The following is a 27,975-nucleotide window of genomic DNA, read 5'->3' as shown; positions in this document are numbered from 1 at the left end:
CAATTTCATATAATTTCATTCCAGTGGCTTTGCATGGGTGCGGGTTGTTTTGTATTTTCCAAACTTATGATGGTGTTCAATTTCTTTGGTGCACAAGCTTGTGACATTGATAACTGACTTGGAATCATGGTTTTGATCCAAAGCTTGAATGCTTTTATAAAAGATAGTGTTTTCTTTTTGTTGTTTGGTTTTTGAGTTGATCATGACTCTATATTGCTATGATTATGCCTTTGTTGCTCATATAATATCCACTTTTAGAAACGATATAAAGCATATTTACATTTACAAAAAAACTTTATGATCTAATTATTTTTGTGGACAATACATCTGACCTCTTTATATAATTTTTGCAATTATCACCTATTTTAGAAACATAATTATGCATATTTTTTTCTTAGCAAACCAAATTTTCTTAGAAATGTCTCTATAAAAATTCAAGTTATAAATTAGAAAAAAAGAAGAAGAAGAAGAAGTTAGAATTTAAAATAACAATAATAATATGTTATCTTTGATGGGGATGTTGAGGAGGGGGGAAGTTGGCACCCTACAACCATTCCATGCATTAAATAGGGGGATGTAATGGCCAAACAACACCATACATTCACACAAGTCTAAGAGTTATGACACCCTAGCACTTTAAACATGGAGCATTCACTCCCACTTTGTCTTCTTTGCCTCACTGGTGGCAACGAAACAGTTATTTGGAGTTTCTAATTTTCCCTCATGCCGCTTGTGGGATTTTTCCTCTCATGTGTCTAGAATTGTTGTGAATTGATTAAGGAAGGATTAGGTCTTCTTGGCGTAATCTTCCATCCTCCATTTTGTCTTGATGATTTTACACTTTGTAACACTCAATTGTCCCTATTGGAGAAAGTGGATGGTTTTTTCCGTCGAAGTCAGGTTGGCATGCTTTTGGGTTCATTTGGAATTAATCTCTTTCAAGTGTGATAATAAACTCTAGACTTTTTTCCTTCCCAAATCATATTTTAGTTTTAATCTCATGCATCCTTTTATCCAGTGCAGGTGGCTAGTTTTGGTCCTTGTCCTAATCACTACGGTCTGTTGTATCTTGGGTGGAGGGTTTCCAATTTCTCTCCCTAATAAGGTGGATGTTTATTTAATGAATTTGGTTCCATTTCCCCTGTGTGTTTCAATCTATTCTAGCTCTATTCTCCACCCCTATTTATGAAGTCCATTCACTTTTTCACCATGTCTTAGTCTTCCCCCACCCTTCTGTTTCTTGTTGGTCTCTTGTGTCCTATGCCCACTCTTGCTACAGATATTCTCCTTGTCACCATGCCATAGCAACATATGCTTTTGAGGCAAAGCTCTAGTGGTCTTGGCCCCACCAGTAGGCCTAGAGCACGATCTTAGGCTTACACTGCAGCGTATCTCTACCACTCATCCACCCAATCAAAAATTCAAGATGAAATATGTATTGTTAAGGCCCAGGTTGTTTGCGACAAAATGCCCACTTTGACTCAAAATTTTAGGCTATTGCTTTAGGTTGGATTCCAAAATCTAGACATACCAGGGGTTGTGGGAATCAATACTTGCACTCCAAAATTTTGTACTGGCAAATGAAAACAATGTTGGGTTGTGTCATTCAAGAGAAGTCGGAAGACTACAACAAAATCAATGTACGCCTCAATGACAACCAACAAGTCCAAAAGCTCTTGAGTCCTTGTTTAGTCATCCTAAACGCTCGATTTCCATACAGAGGTGCACTTATTATATTAAAGACAGTCCAAGCAAACAAGATCGCACCCCTGCAATGTCTTTCGAGCAATTCGTGATAAGGATGCCCACTCCGACTTAGAAATTCAAGCTATTGTTTCAAGTTGGATTCTAAGGGTCATAAGAAACAATACTTGCACTCCATAACTTTGTATTAGCAGATGAAAACAATGTTGGGTCGTGTCATTCAAGAAAAGCAAGAACGCAATGAACTCATTGTACACCTCAATGACATCCAACCGGTCCAAAAGCATTTGCATTCTTGTTTAGTCATCATGGATGCTTGATTGGCCCACATATATGTGTGAAAGGCAACCCACACCAGGTCCGAGCAAACAAGATCTCGCCACTACAACGTCTTTTGGGAAGGACACTAGCCCAGGTTTTTCTGTTTATGTTTTCTAATTTTACTTTTGAAGTTGCCTATGTTTTACAGTTGTGGCTTGTTATTTATACCCAATATCATTTTGTAATCACTATGATGACATTTCCAGACATATGTCATGGCCTAGATATAGCTTTGAAATAGGTTTAGCATGGATAATTTTGCTAGATACAAGAAAATATATTTACTGTAGTTGGTCTAGATTCCCTTGCAGCAAGCCACAACATTAAAACTTTTGTTTATATGACTAAATTATGAATTAATGGAAACTGACGACAACAACAATAATAATAGTAATGTGATCATATTAATTATTCTAGCATACATAGTTCGCGAGTGGTAGCACAATTGGCAAAAAACATGTTGGCAAGCCCTTGTGTATCTAAGTGATCAAAAGTTCAATTCTCCCAAACATGTCTCACTAGCCAAATCATATATATAAAACACTTCAAATGATTCATTAAAAAATCAAATCTTCAAAAACTACAAGTGGAAAAATATTTAATCATCTAACTCACAAGTTTAATATTACACAATGTAACTTTATTATTTAATTATTTATGTGGATAATATCTCTGATCTCTTTATATAATATTTAAAATCATTCTACCCAGATGCGGGTGTTAACCTTAGCATTTAAGGACATGGCCTTCTGCCCAGCCATCTGGATTGCCAGCCGGCAGGAGGGTGATCATCCGGCCCGCATGAAACACGCCATATTAAGGCTCATGGTAAGTGAATTAATGTTCGCTCAATCTCGGACGGCACTGCAATTCAATGCGCGCATGGCCCTTTCGTCCTGGTTCGCGCTCTTCAACATGACGCGCCTTCATTTTCCCGCTGCGGGTTTTGCCTTCGGCCTTTATATCACCATGTGGTCTCAGATGTTCCATCTCGTCCCTCCTGTGGCCTCAGTCGTTTGGCTCTACAACAATTCGGGCTTCCATAGCATCCCTGCTCCGCCGGTTCTTCTCCGTCTCAGCTGTTTTCTCAGTTTCCCTGGTGCTTCCCCAATGCCTCGCAGTCGAGGTATTCCGCGAAGGGGTGGTCGCTCTGGTATCAGAGTAAGCCCCTCGCCTTCAGAGCCCCGGCAGCTAACTCCAATTGCATTGGCTCAGCCCTCTTCTCCGCAGTCTGACCAGGAGAGAGCCAACCCAAACAGCTCATACCAGTCTTCCAGTTTTGTCTTCCAGAGTCGGATTAATAGACCGACGGTTACTGTGAATTTTTCTGTGTTTATCTCTGAGGAGGAAACCCACCATCCCAGCTCGTCCCCTCCAGCTTCCCCCAGTTCTCAGAATGAAGGCGTTCTGCTCGGAGATATGACGGGGTTGGTTTATCACCCGGACTTCATCAACGAGGGAGCCCCTGCTTCGAATGTTCCTCAGCAACCCGCTCAGGCCATGGAAGAAGACAAAGTCAGAGAACCAGCTCATTTCCCTTCTGGAAATTTACACCTGGTAACGGATTCGGCTGGAGCACCGCTGTTGGACGAAGAAGGCTATGTCACATGGGTAGCCTCTCCAAGTCCGGTGAAGGAAGAAAGGCAGGCCTCTCCAAGTCAAGCCGACTGATTCGACTCCGGGTGCTTGTTATGTTTTTTGACTCTCTGTCTATGGTTTTACAGTTTAAGTCTCGGGTTTGTTTTGTCTTAGGCTTCAGATGGTTATAGCAATACTAGAAAATTCAGACTTCTTTTTCTGTTATACAGTCAGTCTTGATAGATATCAATGTATTTTTGAAACTACTGAAGGATGGGCGTATCATAGTCCGGATATTTTTTGTCAGGATGTCAGGGATAGCAATCAATATCTCAAGATCTGCATTGTTCATCCTGTGAACAGCACCTACTGTAAAATCCCTGAGTTTTTGCTAGAGGACTAGCCTCGGCCTCCTGTGCGGCTCTGATCTTTGTACATATCTTTTTACTTTTTTAATAGAATAGCATTTACCGAGAAAAAAAAATATTTAAAATCATTCTATATTTTTAAAACAACATAATTATAATTAAGTGTTCTCATCTAGCAATTAAAAAAAATGTTCCTTTTAAAATTTCAAGTTAGGTTAAAAAGGTTTGAATTTAAAATAATAATAATAATACAATATAAAAATTTGAATTTAAAATATTAATAATGATACAAAATACAATGATATAAATTATTTCAACATACATAGCACCCCTAATAATTCATAAAAAAAATAAATTTGAATATAAAATAATAATTATAATAATACACTACTATGAAGATGTTAATTATTCAAAAAATATATATATATATATAAAATAATAATTATAATAACTCTCTAAAATAAGATTACTAAGTTTTACTTGCAAAATATCTTAAATTCATTGTTCACAAACCACAAAATCAAGGTTCTCAGTGATTGATATAGGATTCAAATTCCTAAAATAACTTCAATGGGAAATATAAGTACTTCAAATATATCAAATTTAAAGTGTTCATAAACCACAAAATCAAAGTTCGCAATAATTGCTATAATTCAATTTCCTAAAATAACTTCAATGGGAGATTAATTTAGTTCAATCCATAAACTTCTATAGATTCTAAATATGTATCTATCTTTTATTACAAATGTGTCAAATATATCATGTTCACATTTAGACTTCATTTATCATTTCCTTACTACAAGTGCTTCCTATATATATCTTTTAATTTCAGCGGTCAAAGTCCCTTATCCAACAAGTAAAAGGTTTTCAAGCGCGAATTTAATCTCTCACTTAAGTTGTGACTTTAAAAATGTATTATTATTATTAGTATATTGAGATATTAAAAAATTGAAGGAAATGTTAAAACTAACATAGATCTATCAAATTCTTGCTACTTAAAAGATGTAACAATTTACAACTAGATCCACATTACCTTTTGCTACCATGAAAGGTCAAAAACATGAAAATATGAAATTAATTGAGATTCATCTTTAAAGCATGGATAATGTAACCATTCACATCTAGACCAACATTGCTCTTTGCTACCATGAAAAGTTGCTACTATAAAAGGTCAAAAACATGAAAATATGAAACTAATTTAAAGTCATCTTTAAAGCAGGGAGATGTATAACAAAACACTCTTGTTACTTTACAATTCCAAGATAAAAATGAATTAAATAATTGCTACATATCAACTCAACTCACGCAAAGACATTACTTCATGTTGAAAATAACATAAATTCTTGTGGTTGACATTACTTCTTTCCCACCCACATTAAATATGTTGAAAGTAACATAAACATTACTTATCTTCTTCCACCCACCATAAACATGTTGAAAATAACATAAATTATTGTGATTGACATTACTTCTCTTCCACCCACATTAAATATGTTAAAAGTAACCTAAATCCTTATGGTTGACATTACTTATCTTCCACCCACAATTTTTTTTGTAAGTGGAGGTAGTACCATTCTTTTCTATTTATGTTAAACAAAGAGACCAGATACAACGTTTTGGTGGCCTCAACCTACCCCGAAGGGAAACCAGGTCTGTTGGCCACCTTAGTTTGCTATAAGCATTCCAAAAACAAAATTTGACAAGTCTTTCCATACTGGCTATATGCACTATACAACTGAAACTACCTATTAAGCTACTAATTTGCATAAAACTGTAAAAAGGAGAAGTTCAAAAACCACATCAGAGCCTCAAGAAAATCATTCCTTTCTGGTTCCTGTATTCTGGTCCATATCCATGGGGATATCCATTTGTTCCTCCTGACTAGGGTGAGTGCCAGCCATCCGAGACAGCAACTGAGACATCTCTTCCAGTTTGTTATTCTATCTTATCATAATGACTTGGAAGTTTTTTGGAAGTTTTTCATTTCCTTCTGCAAATTTGGCATACCGTTGGCGATTTCCACCATTTCCTTCGCTACCTGTTCCAGTGCCTTTGCCAGGAGGCATTTTAGGACCCAGTAAATATGCAGAGACTACCTGTACAGGGTCAGCCTTCCCCTAGTATTTCCTGGATCTCTAACCATTTCTGCCCATTCTTCTGTCTCTGATCCCGACTGTTCCTCCAACACATTGGATTCCATATTTTGGATGATACGGCGGATATCCTCATCCGTGCCTGCCTGGTAAGCTCTTGCCGCTTCCTGAACCGCTGTCAGGGTGGACCTTCTTCCTCTGCGTTGATTACCTGGGGCTTCTGTTGGCCTGCCTCCCGGGTTCCCTTGCCTTGGACGGCCTCTGCCTCCTCGTCCTCTTCCACGACCCGGGCGCGCCATCCTTTCTTCTACCCTCTCCTGTAGACATTCATCAATCACAGGTGTCAGTTTTTTGAGTTTCTTATCGTCGCCTTACCAGTTTCCCTTTGGTTGTTCCTCTGCTTCTACTGCAATCACCTTCGTTTTTTTGAATCTGACACTGATCTCCATTCTCCGGGTACAATAGATGTATAAGGCCCTCTGTCATGCGGATCAGATGGTGGACTAAGGGCATAATCTTCGAGTCCCCACTATCAGGCCTCCCCTCTGCTCTTATAATGAAATTCTTGACATGGTTTTCCAAATTATTCTCCAGACTGTGCTCCCAGCTACAGTTACCCTTTTCATCAGGATTTCCCACCCGAGACGGTCCCAGTTTACCCTCACAATGTATGGCAGAGGGGCGGCCGAGCTCACTCAGGCCCTTTTCATCATCAGGGACTTCACAATAATTAAACATATCCATTCTACCTATTGTGATAGATAATAAGGAAACAGAGGTCGCAGGTTGCACATACCCGAGAACGCAGACCTCCCTGATGGTTCCTCCTGGCTGCGCCGCGTTCAGCTCCTCCTTCGTCCCGCCTGAAATACCCTTTCCTTTACCCTCTGCCACCTTCATATAATGCCTCTTCACCACCCTTCTCGCTCTGCCATTACCGCCGCCACTATTGTTAATCATCTGCATTCCACCTTCCCCACTCCGGTTTCTTGAAACTTGTGCTGGCCGATTACTCATTGTTTTGGCTGGAAGGGCGGCCTCATTCCTGTGTTCACATCCAGCTGTCCTTCCCTTATAATGATCACTCCTGCCACCCTCACCTACCTTATTCCTCATCCTGATCGGGAGTATCTTCCACCCACATTAAATATGTTGAAACTAACATAAATTCTTTTTAACCATGAATTTATTAAACACCACCAAGATGGATTAAAAAATGGATATAAACCTACTGCTAAATATGTATTTTATTATGTATTTTATTATGTATTTTATTTTTATGCAAGCATATTGAGTCTCTTATTAACAATACCATAAAATAATTAAAACATGCCCCCCACTTCTATTACATAATACACTTAAAAATCTCTTCTTAATTTCACTCCTATTACATTGATACACTTAAAAATCTCTTCTTAATTTCACTCATTTTAGGGATAAGACAATTGTTCACAATCAATTCACTTGTTTAATAATGATTATAGCAACGGGTTGTATTACTCCAAATGGCCATATCCACCCTGCTTACTTTTCTAGCCAATACAATAACTAGCTCGTAATCATATTTAAAGATGACAATTTTTTTGTCTATGTGATTCACAGATCCCAGAGATTAGTGACCACTACATCCACAAAATATTTGTACCATGCAAATCAACCGGAAGGGATCACACTACATCCACAAAATATTTGTACCATGCAAATCCACCGGAAGGGATCACTTAACGGGTTGTATTACTCCAAATGGCCATATCCACCCCGCTTATTTTTCTAGCCAATACAATAACTAGCTCGTAATTATCTTTAAAGATGACAATTTTTTTGTCTATGTGATTCACAAATCCCAGAGATTAGTGACCACTACATCCACAAAATATTTGTACCATGCAAATCTACAAGAAGGGATCACTTATCCCAGAGATTAGTGACCTCTACATCCACAAAATATTTGTACCAGATAAATCCACCGGAAGGGATCACTTTATGTCCACTGACCGAGAGGATGATTAAATATTAAAGGGATAACAACTATAACAAAAATTAAAAACTAAAAACAAATAAATGAACAACTATAAATATACCAGATATTAAAAAACAAAACAAAACAAAAATATCAATCAAGATGTTCAATTGATCCATTAAATATTAAAGGGATAACAACTATAGCAGAAATTAAAAATTAAAAATTAAAAATAAATAAATAAACAAAACAAAAAACAAAAATATCATCAAGATGTTCAATTGATCCATTAAATATTAAAGGGATAACAACTTCAACAGAGATTAAAAATTAAAAATAAATAAACAAACAACTATAAATATACCAGATATTAAAAAACAAAAATATCATCAATGTATTTTGTCTGTCTATTGAAAATGTAACTAATTTCGGTCTTCATAAATGTTGTTGTACTCATTTCAATATGTATACAATATGTATACTATGTAACAAACAAGAGAAGAAAAGGGAAAGTTATTAAAACATAGATTTCATGTTATTTATTAATCCTTGTGGACAATATGTCATTGTAAGTCTAGAAAATCCTAGAAACTCTAAAAGTACAAGTTGGCCCTAAAGAGGGAATTCAACCCCCTAGAAGGATTATATAAAAGAAGCAGTTTGACTTCATTTGGACTAACTCACTCAAGTAGTTCGATCTCTCAAGAAAAAAAATCAATCTGTTACTAGGAAGCAGGAAAAGCAAGAGCAAAGGTCTAAGGGAAGAAAGGATGATGAAAAATCTCTATTTTGGGGCTTTATCTCTTCCACACGTGCAAAGTTTCCGAGTTGCAATAGGACGAAATGCAAAATCTTGTCGCTAGAAGAGAGAATACCCTACCTTGACCTCGTTGACCTTAGGAGTTGTCTTTCTCTAGGAAGGTCTCAGTGGGAAGCAATATTAAGGTTTATGGAGAAGTTACAAGGCCAAAATTGCGAGTGCAATGTTGAAGCTGGCAGCTTGAAGTTGTAGAACAAAGCTGCTTGGTGCAATATTGACGTTGGCGGCTTGAAGTTGTAGAACAAAGCTGGTTGGTGCAAAATCGAAGACTTGATGGAGGATTGACTTGGTACTTGGAGAACTTGGTCTAGGGATTGGGTCTTCCATTGAAGCAGAGTCTATAAGGAGGAATTTTTCAAGTTTTCCCCTTTGGAGTTTTTCCTAGTTTAGAGCCTAATTTTTGTGTCCTCTGTTGTTGCTATTTCATTCTTGATATTTGTTTGATGAAAAGATATAACTTAAGAACATTAAGAAGATTAATAAAGTTAACAAGGAAATATTAAGATCAAGGAAAATAAAAATTAATTAGTTGCTACTTTGCATTTTCTAGCGCTCTCTAACTGTATAATGCAATAAAATGTTAAGATATGGCCTCCTCCTCTATTGGGTCAACATGCATTTTCTAGCACTTCGAATTGTATAGTGCAATAAGATGTTAAGATATCGCCTTATGGCCTCATCCTCTATTGGGTCAACATGCATTTTCTAGCACTCTCTAACTGTATAGTGCAATAAGATGTTAAGATATGGCCTTATGGCCTCATCCTCTATTAGGTCAACATGTAATTAAAATGTTTCTCATCAGAAATTCTTCATTTTGTGTCCCCTAAGTATGTAACATCTCACTGTGCAAGTAAAATTGTTATAATTTGGGCAAAGTCAACAAAGTCGTACTTTCAACTATTCTTTCAAATATTTTTGTCACACATTTTCAAAAACAAGTACACAAAAGTGTTATAATTTGAGCAAAAGTCAACAAAGTCCTACTTTCGACTATTCTTTCAAACATTTTTTTGTCCCACATTTTCAAAAACAAGTATAGAGTTTTAGATCTATCAAGTGCCAAGAATAATCAAATCTCTTTGCATATTAAGATATTTGTATCTCAAGATATAATCGAATCTCTTTTGCATATTAAGATATTTGCATCTCAAGATATTTGATCCTCTCTGCATTTGGTGGATCCAGATTTTAGATGAATCTAAGCTGGTTTAGTTCCACTCTTTAAATAAATTATATTCCACATGAATACCATGGACCTAGAGTCAAAACCCACCTGTAACTTGACAAAATCAAATTTACCATAACTACCCAACAAAAATTAATTAAAAATAATAATAACATAAAATTTGTATTTTAACATAAGGTTATTTTTATTTGTATTTCAAAGTTTACTTTAACTATCTACGAAAAATTGATCAAAAGAAATAAGAAATAATAACAAAAAAAATATTTTAACATAATAAATAATAATCAAAAAAATATTTAACATAACATTATTTTTATTTTATTATTTTTATTTTATTTATTTTGACCGGGTCAAAATGTTTAAAGAACAAAACATTATAACATTTCTTGCCTAGTGGGCTGGAGAACACACCTCTCAGCCAAACCAATTCACTTGTTTTCTAACAAATCTGGCAGCTGACTGTTATATTCTGAGTGAGTATATGTATCCCACTTCCTCTCCGGTCAATACAGATTAGTTTGCATGACTTTATCTTTGAAGATGAAGACATCCATGTGGTCAAGGATGCAATTAAGTGGGCATCATTTCGCAATTTTCTGGTTTAGTTGACACATAAAAATAACAATATATGCCAACCGTAACTTGCCAGATAAGTGGAAGCAGGAACTAACACAACCCCCACCACCTCCCCCCACACCAGGGTTCAAAGTCACAAGTAGCTAGTAAACAGAATTCCCACCAAGGTTCAAAAGTCCTAAATGACAGTCATATTCATGTTTGTCGTTGCATACCCAACAGTGGCTGGGGCTAGCTCCAAGCCCTGAGTTGCTTTGGCAGAGAACTAATCCAAAGGTAACCAAATAGACCGTTGCCCAATCTGGGCACACTAGCCTGAGTTGCTTTGGCAGAGAACTAATCCAAAGGTAACCAAATAGAACGTTGCCCAATCTGGGCACACTAGCATCAAAGGATAGGAGGCTAGTTCAAAACACAGTAAAAAAACAATGGCTCATAAGTTGTCTGCCAATGTGATCACATGCTCTTCTTGCTTATGGAAACACTCTTGTCTGTGCTGATGCTAAATAAAGATTTATTTTCCTTCAGATTTGGGCTAGGGAAGCTTGGAACTCAAATGCAATTCCAATCTTGTTAAGCACCCCCCTGTTCTCACTATGACTGCTTACAAATTTCAGTCCTCGTGATTAGCCTGCTTACAACTTCACTCAGTGATCCTAGTCTCTAAAACTCAAAATAATGAGAACATTGTGTGTTTCGTTGTCACTTAAATCAGTCATTACAAATCATTTTCATGTCCAAAGACCACATAAGCTAGCATTCATTCCAATATGTGATGTGACCACATAAGCTAGCATTCATTCCAATATGTGATGTAACTTGATATGTCCATAATACCATCAGTAGCCATTTTTTGCAGCCAAAAAATCAAATGGCCTCCTTACAACGTCGATAATAATGGACAACATTTTTAAGTTTCCAGCTGAAACATCAGATGGACAGTAGTTTCAATATAATTCATCCACCTTAAATTAAACAAAATTCTGCTAACTTGGTAAACAATATGGTAAATTCACTTATAAAGTTTAATAATGAAGTTCAGGACTCAGCCACGTCCTTCCAGGCATACTACTAGGAAAACCTTTAGTGCATAAAGGTTGCACGCAATTAATGCTCAAGTACCACAAAATATCAAAGTTAATTTACAGAGAATAAAGAAACAAAATTCCATGCATGGTTATTAAATATTACAAATCAATCAGGTTGACTTAACAAATCATAAAAGCTATTGCTGGGGTCATGCATATGCTTTGTGAACATGATGCAGCAAAGAGATTCTGACGACAGTTCCATCCTTCCACATCACCTAAATAATTATATATGGCACAATTTTCAATAGAACTGTTGCCTCGAGGAGTAACGCTAGTTTTCAATAGAGCCTTTGCCTTTAACAGCATTTATGGAGCAACACTAGATGTTTCGATATATATGTAACTCTTCTAATGGATACATCCGTAATTTTGAATTTTTAAAACAAGAGAAAAAAATTTGAGATAGTGGAGAAAAGTACAACTCTTTCAGATAGCAACATTCTCAAAAGTACTGGAAGTTGCCTGACTGCAGCTCCAAATCATGAATGTTTACTATTCCTCAAATCAGATTATAGCTGAGGTCAAAAACTAAAGAAGGTGGCATCTTATGTTTCTTTTTGTTTCCTCAGATTTCTCCCTCTGTTGGACATATATCTCCCAAAGAACTTCACTGTCTCATCAATGAGAATCACTGGTAATGACACAGCCAGTACCAAAAGCCACTCATTCAGGCTTAAGGGTACAATGCCAAAGACTTGTGCTAGGAAGGGCACATAAAGAATTAAAAAGTGGAGACCGAATGAAACAGACATAGCTAATAAGAGCCAAGGGTTAACCCATGGTGGCATTACAAGAAGACTTCCATCCTCTGATAATGCATTTAGTGAATTGAACATCTCAATTGCAACCAGCACAGACAAGGAAAGGGTCATAGCTTTAACCTTGCCAGTTGAGAAGTAATCACATGGATTACCATCGAAGGAGTAAACATGTGATCCTGCCTTGAAAGGAGACACCTTAAACCCCTCCCAAGAGGAACATTGGTCCCATGTCCTGAGTTGGTAAAAGCTCACAAGTGTATGACCATCTCCTGCTGAACTTATGCTCAAAAATGATTCATGAGTATACCATATCGCAAATATACCAACTGTAGCCAAGCCAACATACAGGCCAATAACCTGCAAGATAAAGACAGCATATCAAAAGTTCTCGTTCAAAATAAGTTGTGTTTCTATAATTGAATGGCATGCTTGAAATAAATTACATTGAAAAGTAATTAAGCATTATGGCAAATACTTACCAAGTAGCGGAACAGCACCCAGGCATCAATCAGAGAATCATTACTTCTTCGAGGGGGCTTTTTCATGATATCTACATCAGGTGGATTGAAACCTAGAGCTGTTGCAGGTGGCCCATCAGTCACTAAATTGACCCATAAAAGCTGTACAGGGATCAATCCCTCAGGCATGCCTAGAGCTGCAGTTAGAAATATTGAAGCAACTTCACCAATATTTGAGGATATCATGTACCTGAAACAAATGCAAGCACATAAGAAAGTAAATAGTGCATATAAATATTAGAAAACAGTCTCTAAAAGTTAGCTTCTAAAAATAAATAGATGATTACTTTGACAATAAGAAGATGGTGAGAAAAATATGCATGTTCTCTCCCTTTACCAATGGGGGCTATTTGTGCCATGCGGGTTATTTTACTTTCCAATGGGGGTTTGTGTCATATAAAGTTACATCAAATGTGGGGTGTTCTGTTTCATTATTGTAAGCCTTAAGACTCAAGAGAGGGTGTTAGAATATAAGGCTTGCATGTATAATAAAGTCACCTTAATGTTCTCTCCCTTTACCAATGGGGGCCATTTGTGCCATGCGGGTTATTTTACTTTCCAATGGGGGTTTGTGTCATATAAAGTTACATCAAATGTGGGGTGTTCTGTTTCATTATTGTAAGCCTTAAGAGAGGGTGTTAGAATATAAGGCTTACATGTATAATAAAGTCACCTTAGTGACTTACGATAGAAGATAGGTTTTTCCAATTATTATTAGTGTTTTAAGGCTTTAGACAAATAAAACCAATCGAACTCTATCAAAGAGAGGCAAATCTCGTTGTAATGGAGTCATGTATTTCTTAAATAAAATATCATGTTAATGTGTGTCTCCATCTCAACCCTACCTAGGATTTCAGCATATAGGTATCTATCTCATTTTGAAACATCTACAAGGGCAGACATATAATGAAAACTGGAAGGTAGAAACCAGGCCAGGGTGGAACTACCCCTTGAGCTACATCCAACTATTTCCAACCAAGAGTTGAAGTGCCTAATCCCTCACAGATACACGACGAATAAGGCAGATTTCACTTCAGGATACCAAGCTAGAAAAGGTGACCTAAAATATTCATTCCTTTGGACAAGGCTCATTATTTTACCTTCCAAATCACAAAAAACCTTATTAGTAATCACCAAGCTGAAACCACAAACTGGGCGATTCTGATCACTTCATTTGTTGCAAACGTGATTTACTTGCAGAGGTGCAATAAAGGCACTCAGTTGTCTTCTTCGAAAGAAAGAAGGGCTGAGGTTATGATCTTAAGAAAAAGGATTTTGTTCAACAGGCTATCTCACTACAAATGATTCCTCTAACTGAGACCTTGAACGAAGGAAGCTTCAAAGAAATGCCCTGAGAAGCAAGTACACCCACATGTTCCAATGAGAACACCAAAATCCCTAATCCAACTCCACATAATTTAGCCAAACTAGGAATAAGCAATCAACACAATATATTTGCTTACATTCCAGCCAATGATCATTATCAAGAAAAACATGCTATGATGTTCTTCAAAGGAGGTAGAGTAAAAGATCTCCTAGGTGTGAAATTCCAACGTATTTGAGGAGTCAAGGATTCACTAGGAACTCTGGTCCCAAAAGAGGAGGGAACTAAAAATGGTGCAAAACAGGCAACTCCAAGGGAACAGGCAAAGGAACCAGTCCAGTCATTCAAGCCTTAAAGCAAAAAAGACTTGGCTTGGGCAAAAAGATTTTGACAGCTCCAACAAGAGCTTGGCGCCAAAGGTGGACCAAAGATCCTGCAACACAGCAGGAAGTCTGAGATTGAATTCAGATGCAAAGTGAATGACCAGGCAGAAAAATGCCCATATTTTAGCCCTACAAGCACAAAAATGAGGTTTGTGAAACTAAACTATGGGCAGCCAAAAGGCAAACAAATGAAAAAAGTCACCAGCAAAATTCAAAAAACTAGTCAAGCTGAAATAGAGGATGTCCAGATACAGTTATACACAGGCTTCCCAAAATATTAAAAGCAGTTATATACATGAAGCAGGATGACTAGAGGAATGCAACTAACAGAGTTGAATGAGAATCTCTCCAGCCATATATCCCATGACCATCCATAGGTTGGAGATTTCTGTCCACTCTTGTCAACATCAATGTTTAAACTTTAATCTTTATGCAAAAGCTGGAAAGGAAAGGTAATACTGATCTGACTAGTAGGATCCCTTGAAAATCTTCTTGTTAATTATAGAAGGATTTCCTTATGTTGACCTAGGTTGTCATTGATGTCAATATGGCAATATTCTAGATACTAGAGGATGACATGGAGCCAAGAGGAGACGGACCGAGAAGAGCAGATGGAGCAAGAGGAGCCAAGAGGAGCAATATATATAGAGCCATCGGTATATGCCAAAGAGGAGCAGATGGAGATGAGAGGAGCGCACAGAGCCATCAGAGGAGCTAACAAAGCATGAAGCACCACCAAAGGAGCCATATATATATATATATATATATCATAAATATACGAAAACAAAGCAAATAGGGCCATCGAAGTCATCGGAGAGCCATATCAGAGCAAGAGGAACATTGCTTGTAATATATGCCAAAGCAGAGCTATCGGAGCCATACTTATAGACCATACATATATGCCAAAGAAGAGGAGCAAAGGAGCAGAGAGAGTTAGCGGAGCTACAGGAGCAATGGAGCAGACAGAGTTAGCGCAGCTACAGGAGCAAACAGAGCAAATGGAACAGAGCATATATATATGCCAAAGAAGAGGAGCTATCGGAGCATATCGGAGCAAGAGGAGCCACCGGAGGAGCAAATGCAGCAAACAGAGCCATATATGCCACAGATAACAGATATCGGGAGCATACACAGCTATCGGGGGCCTATCGGGAGCCATCAGGAGCAAAACTCATATAGATATGTCATCGGGCTTGTAAAACCCATATGTGATGGCGATCAAATGAACTACTAATATATATGCAATATGGCAGAACTGTGTTTAAAGCCCAGACTTTCCATCAGAACAACGAGAGCATACACAAGAGCCGTTTGATCTTCCAGATCAACGGTCCAGATGAAGTCGCAGAGGAGCGGAGAATCTTTGTTGTACCGGCGAGAACCTTGGATATTATCGGAACTAACCAAGGAGCAATTGCCATGGGAATAGTGCAATGAGCTGTGAGCCGTCCGATCACTAATCCGGATCGACGATCCCGATCTAATCGGCGATCGGGCAATCGGCAGTCGAAGAACGGAGCAACAGTGCAGCGGACGCAAAATATTATTAAGATTGGTCCAGACCCATATCGGGTCCGAAACCAATATCGCATCGAAGAGGGTCTTTGTAACTGCGGAATGTTTAAGCTCCGATACATCGGAGCCGAAATATTATAAATTGCCGCATATAACGGTTTCGGGTCCGAAATGAACCTTCAACCTTGCGAAGTGGGAGAGCGACTGACCGAAGCCGAAACAATATCGAGAACAGCTTAATGGGTCGTCGGGTCCGCAGACCCATGACATTACAGAACCGCCGACGAAGAACCGCCAATAGGCGTACCCGTAATCATTATAAAGGGGAGCATAAAGTAATGTCGAGTCCGCGAGGGCGTCGGAGGTTGGAGTTAAGGGATTTATTGTGATCGCCGAAATCCGGACCCGCCGATAATTACAAAGGCAGGCAGATAAGATTTGAAATCCGTGAATGTTCATTTGAGCAGGATTACATGGGTTCCCGTGTATTAATGTATATGTGACCGAAGGTTCAAAGGGGGTTTTTATAATGTTTCCCATATATTATATGTGGCTACGGGTTTAAGCCTTAAGGCATATATTGTAATGCCTGTGTTGGCTGTATGTGTGGACGCGGTTGGGCAATGGCTTCCGATAGTATTAAAAGCGCCGATAAAAAAGGTGGCTCCGATTCTAAAGTGTGGAGGCAAAAATACTGTAAGGAACAGTCCCGATAGTGCGAGAGACCAAATCATGGCGATTATGATTGGGATAAGATGTCGCTATCTGTTAAATGAAACAAAACCCTGTGTATGCCTGCTATTATTGTCGAAAGGACGTGGTTGTCCGTTAAATAATGCCATCCCTGTGTATGCCCACAATCATTGGCAAAGCAGCGTTGTTACAGTTTTAGCCGAGAAGATATGTTCTCCGGTGGATTGTTTTGGACCTGGCCATTGATTCAACGTGTCCCGTGAGCATGAATAGACAAAGGAAACGGAAATTCGGGAAGCCGAAGAAGCAAGCAAGCGAAGAGGAAATGACAGCGAGCGTTGAGGAAGTCTAAGAGGCCGTGTAAGAGGAAACAAATGGACAGAGGCACGGGAATGCATAAAAACAGCAAGAACAGAAGATTGTGGTTGTTGTTGTTGTTGCAAACAAAATGAGAATGTGAGATAGCAAAAGCAAAAGCGGTGAATGTTGTTGAAGGCTGTTGAACGCTGTGGAAATATGCTGGAGGAGACAGAGGTAGCGAGAGGATCCAGCAGAACAAAAAGAGGGCCGCAGGGCTAATAAGACAGCAGACAGTCAAAGGGGAGAAGCAGCTAGCAGAAAACATAAACTTGAGCAAGAAGTTGTTCTTTATGCAGAGCTTAGTGCAGCTAACAATAGACTGACTAGAGTTGTGTGAAGACATTATCAGAGAGCATGAAGGCTATTGGAGACCATGCGTGGGCAGTGTGCAAAGCTGTGAAGACTCATCCATAAGAAGACATGGTTGTCATTGATACTGTAGTTTGGAGATTACAGTGAAGCTGTAAATAGACAGAACTCAGCAGAGAAGAGTTCTGAGAACAGAAGGATAAGAGTCCTTGGGGTGGTTCCTCAAAAGTGAGAAGGATAGGAGTCCTTGGGGTTGGTGCCTGAGAAGCAAGAAGGATTGAGGCTGGTGCCTCCGAAGTATGGAAGGATTAAAGTCCTTGGGAGTTGGTGCTCCTAAGTCCAAGATTGGTGTCTTGGCAAACTAGAGTTGGTGCTCTGGAGGTTGGAGCCTCACCAAAGTCCAAGTTGGAGCTTGGCAACTGATTGTGACCATCCGTATACTGTATTTATTTTACTGCACAATTATATTAATAAAAGCATTTATTCTTGTTGTTCATTTTGTGTCCTGAATATATTAAGGGATTTATTATGATCGCCGAAATTTGGACCCGGCGATAATTACAAAGGCAGGCGGATAAGATTTGAAATCCGTGAATGTTCATTTGAGCGGGATTACATGGGTTCCCGTGTATTAATGTATATGTGACCGAAGGTTCAAAGGGGGTTTTTATAATGTTTCCCATATATTATATGTGGCTACGGGTTTAAGCCTTAAGGCATATATTGTAATGCCTGTGTTGGATGTATGTGTGGACGCAGTTGGGCGGTGGCTTCCGATAGTATTAAAAGCGCCGATAAAAAAGGTGGCTCCGATTCTAAAGTGTGGAGGCAAAAATACTGTAAGGAACAGTCCCGATAGTGCGGGAGACCAAATCATGGCAATTATGATTGGGATAAGATGTGGCTATCTGTTAAATGAAACAAAACCCTATGTATGCCTGCTATTATTGTCGAAAGGACGTGGTTGTCCGTTAAATAATGCCATCCCTGTGTATGCCCACAATCATTGGCAAAGCAGCGCTGTTACAGTTTTAGCCGAGAAGATATGTTCTCCGGTGGATCGTTTTGGACCTGGCCATTGATTCAACGTATCCCGTGACCATGAATAGACAAAGGAAACGCAAATTCGGGAAGCCGAAGAAGCAAGCAAGCGAAGAGGAAATGACAGCGAGCGTTGAGGAAGTCTAAGAGGCTGTGTAAGAGGAAACGAATGGAGAGAGGCACGGGAATGCATAAAAACAGCAAGAACAGAAGACTGTGGTTGTTGTTGTTGTTGCAAACAAAATGAGAATGTGAGATAGCAGAAGCAGCAGCAGTGAATGTTGTTGAAGGCTGTTGAACGCTGTGGAAATAAGCTGGAGGAGACAGAGGCAGCGAGAGGATCCAGCAGAACAAAAAGAGGGCCGCAGGGCTAATAAGACAGCAGACAGTCAAAGGGGAGAAGCAGCTAGCAGAAAACATAAACTTGAGCAAGAAGTTGTTCTTTATGCAGAGCTTAGTGCAGCTAACAATAGACTGACTAGAGTTGTGTGAAGACATTATCAGAGAGCATGAAGGCTATTGGAGACCATGTGTGGGCAGTGTGCAGAGTTGTGAAGACTCATCCATAAGAAGACGTGGTTGTCATTGATACTGTAGTTTGGAGATTACAGTGAAACTGTAGATAGACAGAACTCGGCAAATAAGAGTTCTGAGAACAGAAGGATAGGAGTCCTTGGGGTGGTGCCTCAAAAGTGAGAAGGATATGAGTCCTTGGGGTTGGTGCCTCAGAAGCAATAAGGATTGGGGCTGGTGCCTCAGAAGTATGGAAGGATTGAAGTCCTTGGGAGTTGGTGCTCCTAAGTCCAAGATTGGTGTCTTGGCAAAATAGAGTTGGTGCTCTGGAGGTTGGAGCCTCACCAAAGTCCAAGTTTAGCTTGGCAACTGATTGTGACCATCTATATACTGTATTTATTTTACTGCACAGTTATATTAATAAAAGCATTTATTCTTGCTGTTCATTTTGTGTCCTGAATATATATGTTTTAACTGGTAAAACAATAGTGGTAAAAAAAAATACTGTTTCACCCCCCCTCTCAGTATTTCCAACACCTTGACCCGACTAGCAAGACCCATCAAAGCCTTCTTGATTAAATTAGGATATAACCAGACTTCCAGGCAATATTTCAGAAAATATTTGTAATCATTGATACCCAAGAAATGGTTATTGTAAACTAATCACTTTTCCATTTCTTGAGCCAAAGAAAAAGAAAAGGAATCACAGAGCTGAGAAAATTTAGCGGAGAGGTCTAAAACATTGAAAATGACACATTTCCTATTAAGAATATGTTCAAATTTGTTTGTCTTGCTTTTTCCCTGTGGTATGCACTTATATTAAACAAGATCCAAAAATGAGCTATTCTCAGACATGTATTCCTCTGTCATAGTAATTATTAGAAGAAACCAATTTTAAAATAGATCCCATAACAAGCACTTTAATGAAAGCAAAATTGATGAAGCAAACTGACATATAGATATGATATCTGAAACTAAGCACAAAGTTCCATACTAGAGTCCAAACAAGCATTTTTTAACATGGAGAAAAAGCATTGGATGTAAACATCAAGGTCATTTATGGCATGCAATTATCAAAATAAATTAGTACAGACAAACCAGCAAAGATTCACCATGAATTGACCAGTATGCTAACTTTCTCTCCCAGGATCAAATCATTTCACGCCAAAGAAGTATCTCCAAATTTGACAACAAAAGAAATAGATAAGATGGATAAGGCAGTTAAAAAATCAGCCTATGCTAATGGTAACAGGTAACCATTAATTATTCATGGATACTTGTCTTTAGAGAGCAAACTGTGGCAAGGACAACCATATTGGCCGTGCAATTCTAACTGATCCCACATTGTAGAGCTCACTAGCAGTGCACTTTAGAGCATCAAATAACAAGGACACGGGTCATTATTTCGAATTTCATTGGCAGCAAATCTATAGATCTTTCAGCAAAACTCAATGATTCCTTGCTATGAACTGATATTCTTCAAACAGAACTCAACAAATTACCATTCAAGCTACCCAATTTCCATTCATGTCGATTTTCCTTGAGGATAAACATAAGGGCATAAGAGATTTTTTGAATTGACTCAAGACAATGTCTTCAATAAATAGTTTGAAAAATAGATTACAAAATTTTATAGATTCAATATAAACAAGAATACATGCAAGAAATAAGAGGAAATGTACCTAGATGGATGGGTTCCTTTCTTGGACTTCTCTCTCTAAAGATAGAAAATACTTAGCCATTCATTTTATAGCTCACTCAATTTGGTTTCAAACTAAAAGCGGAAACAAATGACTATTTTACACATGCAGTAGTAAAATTGAAAGAATACAGGACTACAAAGATGAACTTTCCACAAAATATTCTAAAGGAAATCTAGACATGAAAACCACCAAGAAGGAATCTGTTACGATACATATCAATAACATCATTTGCTCCAGAAAAACTTCTGCTAGTCCTGAACAGAGCTCCATTGGGGAAGTGATCTATATATTCTTCCATGCATGAAAATGATAAACTTCAAAATTCAAATACAAAATTTGACATGTACATACAAAAGATCCCAATCTGTATGATATTATTCACAATCATGTGGGCACGATGGGATAAACTTAATGTTCCACTACATGCCTTGGCATATGCCCTTACACCAAAATACTACTCTCCATCTTGTTTGGGCAAACCTGCACCTGTGGGTGGGGTTAGGACCAAACCCCATACAAATCCAGAGGTACAAAATGGGTATATGACAGCATTAGACAAGTTGGTCCCTAACAGGGATAAGTGTGCTATATTGCATTAGACAAGTTGGTCCCTGACAAGGAGAAGTGTGCTATATTGCGTCTTGAATTAGGCAGATACTTCACTAGCACTGGAGTGTTTGGTTCTTTGCATAATAGAAGATAGAGACAGATTTGATGTTGTCACATGGTGAGACACATATGGCAGCCAGGGACTTTTGCTAAAATTGGCAAAAAAAAAGTGCTTTCACGGGTTGTAAATACTTCTGCATAGAGGTGTTCGAGCACCAATAGCTTCATCCATAATGTGAAAAGAAACAAACTCAATGAAAATCAGATAGAAAGCATGGTTTATGTACATTACAACTTGAGGTTGTTGACACATTATTGTGAGTGGGTTCATGATGATACATCAAATGTATATTGGGACAACAACCCAGAAGAAGATAATTTGGACAACGCTCTACATCTATAAAAATTGGAAACAGAACTTTTGAAAGATGAGGATGATGAAGCAACAGCAGCAGCCATACCACCCCCATCATCGAGTAGCAGTGCTCGAGTTCCACAATCTTTGCCTTTGCTACAGCCACCTCCATCTACATCCTCACGTGGAGGTCATGTGCCTTCTGGTTCTGGTTTTGGACATGGTCGTCCAACAATGTGGGAGGAGACTCATAGCAAACCACCACGACCTTCTCTGAAATTAGACATTTCTCGTGGCAAGAGGCCCAAGCAATAGATAATAGATTTACTTGTCTTTTCTAGTTTCTAGTAGTTTATGTAATTGTTGACTCTTCTCTTTCATATTTATTATGATATTTTTTATAAAAAATATATGACAATTTAAGTTTGAAGTTGGCAATTATAACTCATTGGTAATGAATTATGAATATGATGCTTCGTGAAAGTTGAAAGTTGAAACATTTCACTTCATGTTAGATTATTATTTGTTATAGTTTGGTTACTTGATAATGGGTAAAGGTAATGGTTACAAGTACAGTTACAACATTAGTGACTAATGATGATAAATGTTATATATTGAATTTTGAAATCTTGAAACTTCAAGATTGAATATGTTACATGTTACTAACTTGTGGACGTGGTTGATGAAGATTATAACTTCAAGATGATTGATGTTGTATGGTTCAATCCATGTTTTATGCTTTTTATATCTAATTCATCATTCTACATGCTTTTGTTTACATATATGCATCAAAATATATAAAAATATATATTATATAATAAATCACTCCCGACCGCAGAGATTTTGAAAATGTCACTCCCCACTCCTGCTCCCAGGCAACCTTGCAAAAAAGTACTCACAAAACTCTCATGTGAAAAAAGCTGTATTAGGTAATATTCAGACTTCACCCATGAAACGTCTAAAAGTGGGGACAACAGAATGATCCTTGAAGCCATACCAACAGAAATATATATAAAGCCTGCACACACCACAATCTAGGTGTATGTACACATCAATTTTTATAAAATTATTCCAAGGAACAAAAAGGTAGTGTCACTAAGAGTGTCCGGTATCAATGATAACCAGTATGAAGAATTTTAGAGAATGAAGTGCCATAAAAGATTTAAAGAGATTTCAGAAAGGGCAACAACATTTCAAGAATAGCATGGTTAAATATACCAATATGCAACGCTGTCCTTTGATTAGTGCTGAATTGTCTCAGCACTACACAATGCATTAAAATGCAGCTTTTCCCTCGATTACGAGATATACTACTTTTCTAAGTTTAGAGGTTAGAACACAATAAAACACCTCAGCATGCATACTTCTGTGTCCAGTAATATATTACATTAGCCTGTACTAGAAGCAAAGATACAAGGCAATAGGACAAAAGCAACAAACCGAATAAAAGCCTTCATGTTGTTGTATATGGAACGGCCCTCTGCAACAGCTGCAACTATTGAACTGAAATTGTCATCTGCTAAGACCATATCAGCTGCCTCCTTTGCGACCTGATAATATACCTTACCATCTTTAGAAAGAGAAAAAAAATTGATAAATTGGGAATAAATGCCCACTATACCCCCCCCCCCCCCCCCCCACCAACAACAAAAGGTGTAATGAGCAATTTAGTGAGTTAGACACCCACTAACAACAAGTCCTATCCTGAGAAACAAGATAGCTACAAAACAATCACATAACACATTAAACTGTCAGGACTCAAAACATTGACTCTATATAAAAGAAATTATGTCAAGCATTCCATTTCCATATGCCATAGAAAGCACAACATCATGGAGGAAAGAAATTGTAATGAGCAAGTTAGACACCCAATAACACCAACTCCTATATCCTGAGAAACAAGATAGCGACAAAACAAGCACAGAACACAGGTAAAAGTGTCAGCAATCAAAACACTGCTTCTATATAAAAGAAATTATATCAATCATTCCAATTCCATACGTTATAAAAAGAACAGCATCATGCAGGAGAAACACCTAAAAATACTGCTTAACCTTTCAGAAGCAACGTCTTGACATTCATGAACTATAATACAGCCGATTACACAGTTAGACTTAATTGTATATGCACAGTTACTCGGTGAAAGGCAACTACAATGCAAAAGTGGGGAATGATTACTTGAGAAACGAGAGAAAAGCTCAAAAATATACCTTCCTTATTTGCATTCATTTATGAAAGGAAGGTTCAAAACAATAAAAAGGCCAAAATAAAGTTATCGATGTCATTTCAATCTGGCTGCTGAAGGTTGCATTATGACAAACCTATTTAATTGATCCAACACAACATACATTCTACAGCTACAAGATATAGGCCTTTGTTTATCAGGTAAAACCGTAAAAGGTAGAAGGAGATGCATAGAGTTTACCTCTGTTCCAGTAATTCCCATAGCAATACCTATGTCAGCTAACTTCAAAGCTGGAGCATCATTTACACCGTCACCTGTCATTGCAACTACTTCCCCATCATCCTTCAACATTCGAACTATTTCTTGCTTATGCTTAGGTTCAGCTCTGGAAAACACGCAACTACGTCCTCTTAAAATTTCTCGACGTTTGGCATCAGGAAGAGCCATAAACTCTCTTCCTATGAAGCTTCTGTCCTGAAGATTAACTTCTGGCTCAAAAACCCCAATCTCATGACATATGGCTTCTGCTGTATTCTTGTCATCGCCTGTAATAACCAACACACGAATTCCAGCTTCTCTGCAATCACTAATTGCTCTATGGACCTCTGCACGTGGAGGGTCCTGAAAAGATACCCAAAGAAAAATCAAAAACAGGCCAAAGAGCAAATCAACTATTTGTGAACTTCATTATGACTTTTACTACCAGATCTAACATACTGAATCTAATCAGAAGGCTCTTAATTTCACAAAAAAATGAACAAGCTAAACTCTTACCCTTATTCCTACAAAACCAGCAAAGATCAAATCACTTTCAATTGATGAGTAATTATCAGGATCAAGCAAAAGCTTGTGGGCAGGATGTTCCTCTCCATCATATGTAGAGAATTCATTAAGTTCTTCTTTATATGCAAAACCTAAACATCGTAGAGCTCCTGAAGTCATCGCTTTGAGTTTTTGCAGTATGCTCTGTCGAAAGTCCACATCTAATTGAACAACTGTTCCATCTGATAGCTGAATCTTGGAGCTTCTCTCTAGCAGACTCTCAACTGCACCCTGCAAAAGAATACAAGCCTTCAATTACAACACATATAATCTATTAAACAAAGTTGATGTACTAGTAGTAAGAAGCCACAAAGACCAAAGTCAGCCCTATGCCAGTGGCTTATAATAGAATGTGAAGTTAATGTCATTCTTAAATTGCACAGCTTGTCTTCTAATGAGGAGAAAAGAAAATAACCACCCAGGAAGTTAGAAACAAAACAGGTTCCCTTATCAAATGTGATGTAATCTAATAAAACAAAGTTGGCATACTAGTAGTAAGTAGCCAACAAGACCAAAGTCAGAGCCAGCCCTGCACCAATTGCAGATGATAGATTGAGAGGTTAAAGTCATTCATCAAGCAACACAGCTCCTCTTATAACAAGGAGAAAAGTAAATGACCACCCAGGAAGTTAGAAACAGGACAGGTTCCCTTGTCAAATTTATGGATGAAGAAAAGACCAAACCCTCTCGTATGTGGATCAAGGCTTGGTTCCAAGAGGAAGGGTCAGTATCCCAGGTATGGAATAGGAGTAATTAATATCTGACCATCGACAATTCAGTATGCCAATAAAATAGTACAACTGGTAGTACACATAAAAGCAATAAAGCACACATATCTATGCATTACACAGGAAAAATTTTAAAAGAAATAGAAGCCTTTCGGACAAAAAAAAAAGATTCAAAGAAATTTCTTTCTAATTGACTTATATGGGTGTTTGTGCTCCAATTTGCTTCAAAATAAAAATTTTGATACTTTCAAATCCTTATTGTCATTCTGGTCCTCTGGATGAAGGTAATAAATAATGTAACCTTTCAACAGGAATATAATGCAAAAGTGCCTTTTTCCATTCCTCGTGATTCTTTTAGATATAGATGTTTCTGTATTACCTGCAACAGTGTAGACTTTTACAGCCTCTTCTGGTAGTGCCAAAAATCAACAGTCCAGTTATCGAGGAGAAATTAATATTGTTGCAAAGAAATACAAGATTTCGACAATGCAGAGAAAAAAATAGAATAAGAAGATAGAGATACAATAGGACAAATGCTTTAGTTTCTATTTAAAACAGAAGAATTTTAGGGTATATACCTTGAAAGGAAATCAACAACAAATAATCTGAGAGGAACAACCAAAGGCTACAGTAGACAGATGCAATGGAAGGTAGCTAAAGGTTTTATTCTGGAAACCTATATCAGTTTGACATGGGGGGCAAACTAGTCGACTATGGTGCCGATTCATTAACCTACTAAACAGGAACAACATTCAACAGATTTCATTTAGTTTCTTATATAGTCTATACACTGTTACCTATACCCCAAAATGCCAAGGGAAAGTACAATTGATCCAAACATCATAACAGTCCACCTTTGATAGCCACTGATATCAAGGACAAAATAAATAGGTTAGTCAACAAAATGCATTGCTTGTTGAAAGAGTACTCACATAGAACCACAGAAAAAACAAAGCAGTTATTGAGAGGGAAAGTTGCTTTTTTCTTCCACAAAGATTGTAAGATTGTCTTGTGCTTTGACAACTCATCATCTACCCATTTCCTCCTCCACAAATATGTGTTAGACAAGCTTCTATTACAACAATTCTGCAGGAAATTCATGGATGGTTTCATCCAGATCACAAAGTCTAGGAAAGCACACTATCTTCAGCCAATCAGCCTGGGCAAGCATACTATCATGAATCATGCCCATATACAAATTTATTCAAATGAACTGTCAAAGCTGGAGATTTTGACAGCTGAACCAATCTTCCGCTACAATCCTGAGAAAATATTGCAGAATTAATGAGAACTAAAAAACCTAAACTTTCAGCATATATTTAAACAAGAAGAGAAGATTCAGAACATCGTGGACTAGAAATGGATTGGCAGAAGACTAAGGGGAATTTTCAAATGGGGAAAGCAACAACTCTTCAGGCTTTTGTGGAGAAGGCAGAAAAGAAGAGGGGCGTGAGGAAGAGGAACACGGTTATGGTACAGGTAAGGACATATTTACTTATGAACTCTAGCTGTTACAGATCTTCCCCAGATCTAAATAACAGCAACAAAGTCACAACTTTTACAGAGAATTCCTCCAGCTCTTCTAATGCAGTCTTCTCCAAGTTTTAGGCAGCACAGTCCAAAGGAGACCCAGCCGCTTCATAAAAAACAAAACAAAGCAGCCCAATCTCCGGTATCTGCTAAAAGCTCAGCCTCCACCGCAAAGGGCAAATCCACCACGAGCATTGCAAAATGTGTACAGTTGGAGCAGCAGTGACCCCTCTACACCATTATACTCTTTATCCAATTTTTTCTACAACTTGTTGATAATAACATGTGGCATTACAACTCAAGTCCAAGATGGCTGCTACCACCACATCACTTGCTGACTAGTCTGCCCTTTTCACATTTATGCATGTATAAGAGTCGAGGCCCTAGTCTAACCTTTTGCTATACACAGTTGGTCTTGAATGATAAGGCCTGCTGTCTACATCGGTTGGGGGCAACAACTGAGATATTGACCTTCAATTGTTTCCACTTTAACCAACTGTTATATCTTGTGTGCAATTGGGTTACTATTTCGCAGGTTTAGGTGGGGCTGAAGAATGCTACCAACACAATATCTGGCAGACAATAGTCAGGTATTCTGAAGCTAAGCTTCAGAAACAAACTTATCCCATAAACTGCAGTTACACTGAGCATGACATGACTAATATTCCCGATACTCCCTTCAGAAAGGTGATACCACGACTCTCTCAAGACAGCCTAACCAGACTGAGTCGTGTATTCTGCTACAGACTTAGAAAAGACCATTAAGATTTGAAATCTGGAATTTTCTTCTGACATTATAGGATCAGAAACCTATATTTGTCCAATTATACTTTGAATGTAACGAACAATCTCATATCCAAATAGTATCTCTGCTATGTTTTATGCTTGAGTTTGTGGGGCATGGATTTCTGGTCTAGCACTATCCT

The 27,975-nt window shown here is 38.0% G+C and overlaps 1 protein-coding gene across 1 annotated transcript in view; it reads right to left on the bottom strand.

Annotated features, from left to right (window-relative positions):
* Positions 1-11,761: 11,761 nt before the first annotated feature.
* The window catches only part of LOC149179607 (calcium-transporting ATPase 1, endoplasmic reticulum-type-like), a 31,314-nt gene continuing 15,100 nt past the window's right edge, over positions 11,762-27,975 (bottom strand). The window contains exons 4-8 of the mRNA XM_089415730.1: positions 24,744-25,022; positions 24,210-24,590; positions 23,225-23,334; positions 12,941-13,169; positions 11,762-12,818 (exon numbers count right to left, since the gene is read on the bottom strand). Coding sequence (XP_089271856.1) covers positions 12,246-12,818; positions 12,941-13,169; positions 23,225-23,334; positions 24,210-24,590; positions 24,744-25,022 — 1,572 coding nt within the window. The 3' untranslated portion in view covers positions 11,762-12,245. The remainder of the gene's footprint in view (positions 12,819-12,940; positions 13,170-23,224; positions 23,335-24,209; positions 24,591-24,743; positions 25,023-27,975) is intronic.

This window comes from Pinus tabuliformis, chromosome 3_2 (assembly GCF_031772625.1).
Source record: "Pinus tabuliformis cultivar Carrire ecotype Pingquan chromosome 3_2, CPIR1, whole genome shotgun sequence".
Classification (NCBI taxonomy): domain Eukaryota; kingdom Viridiplantae; phylum Streptophyta; class Pinopsida; order Pinales; family Pinaceae; genus Pinus; species Pinus tabuliformis.
The sequence above is the reverse complement of the archived record's forward strand: the minus strand, read 5'-3'. Positions and strand labels throughout refer to the sequence as shown.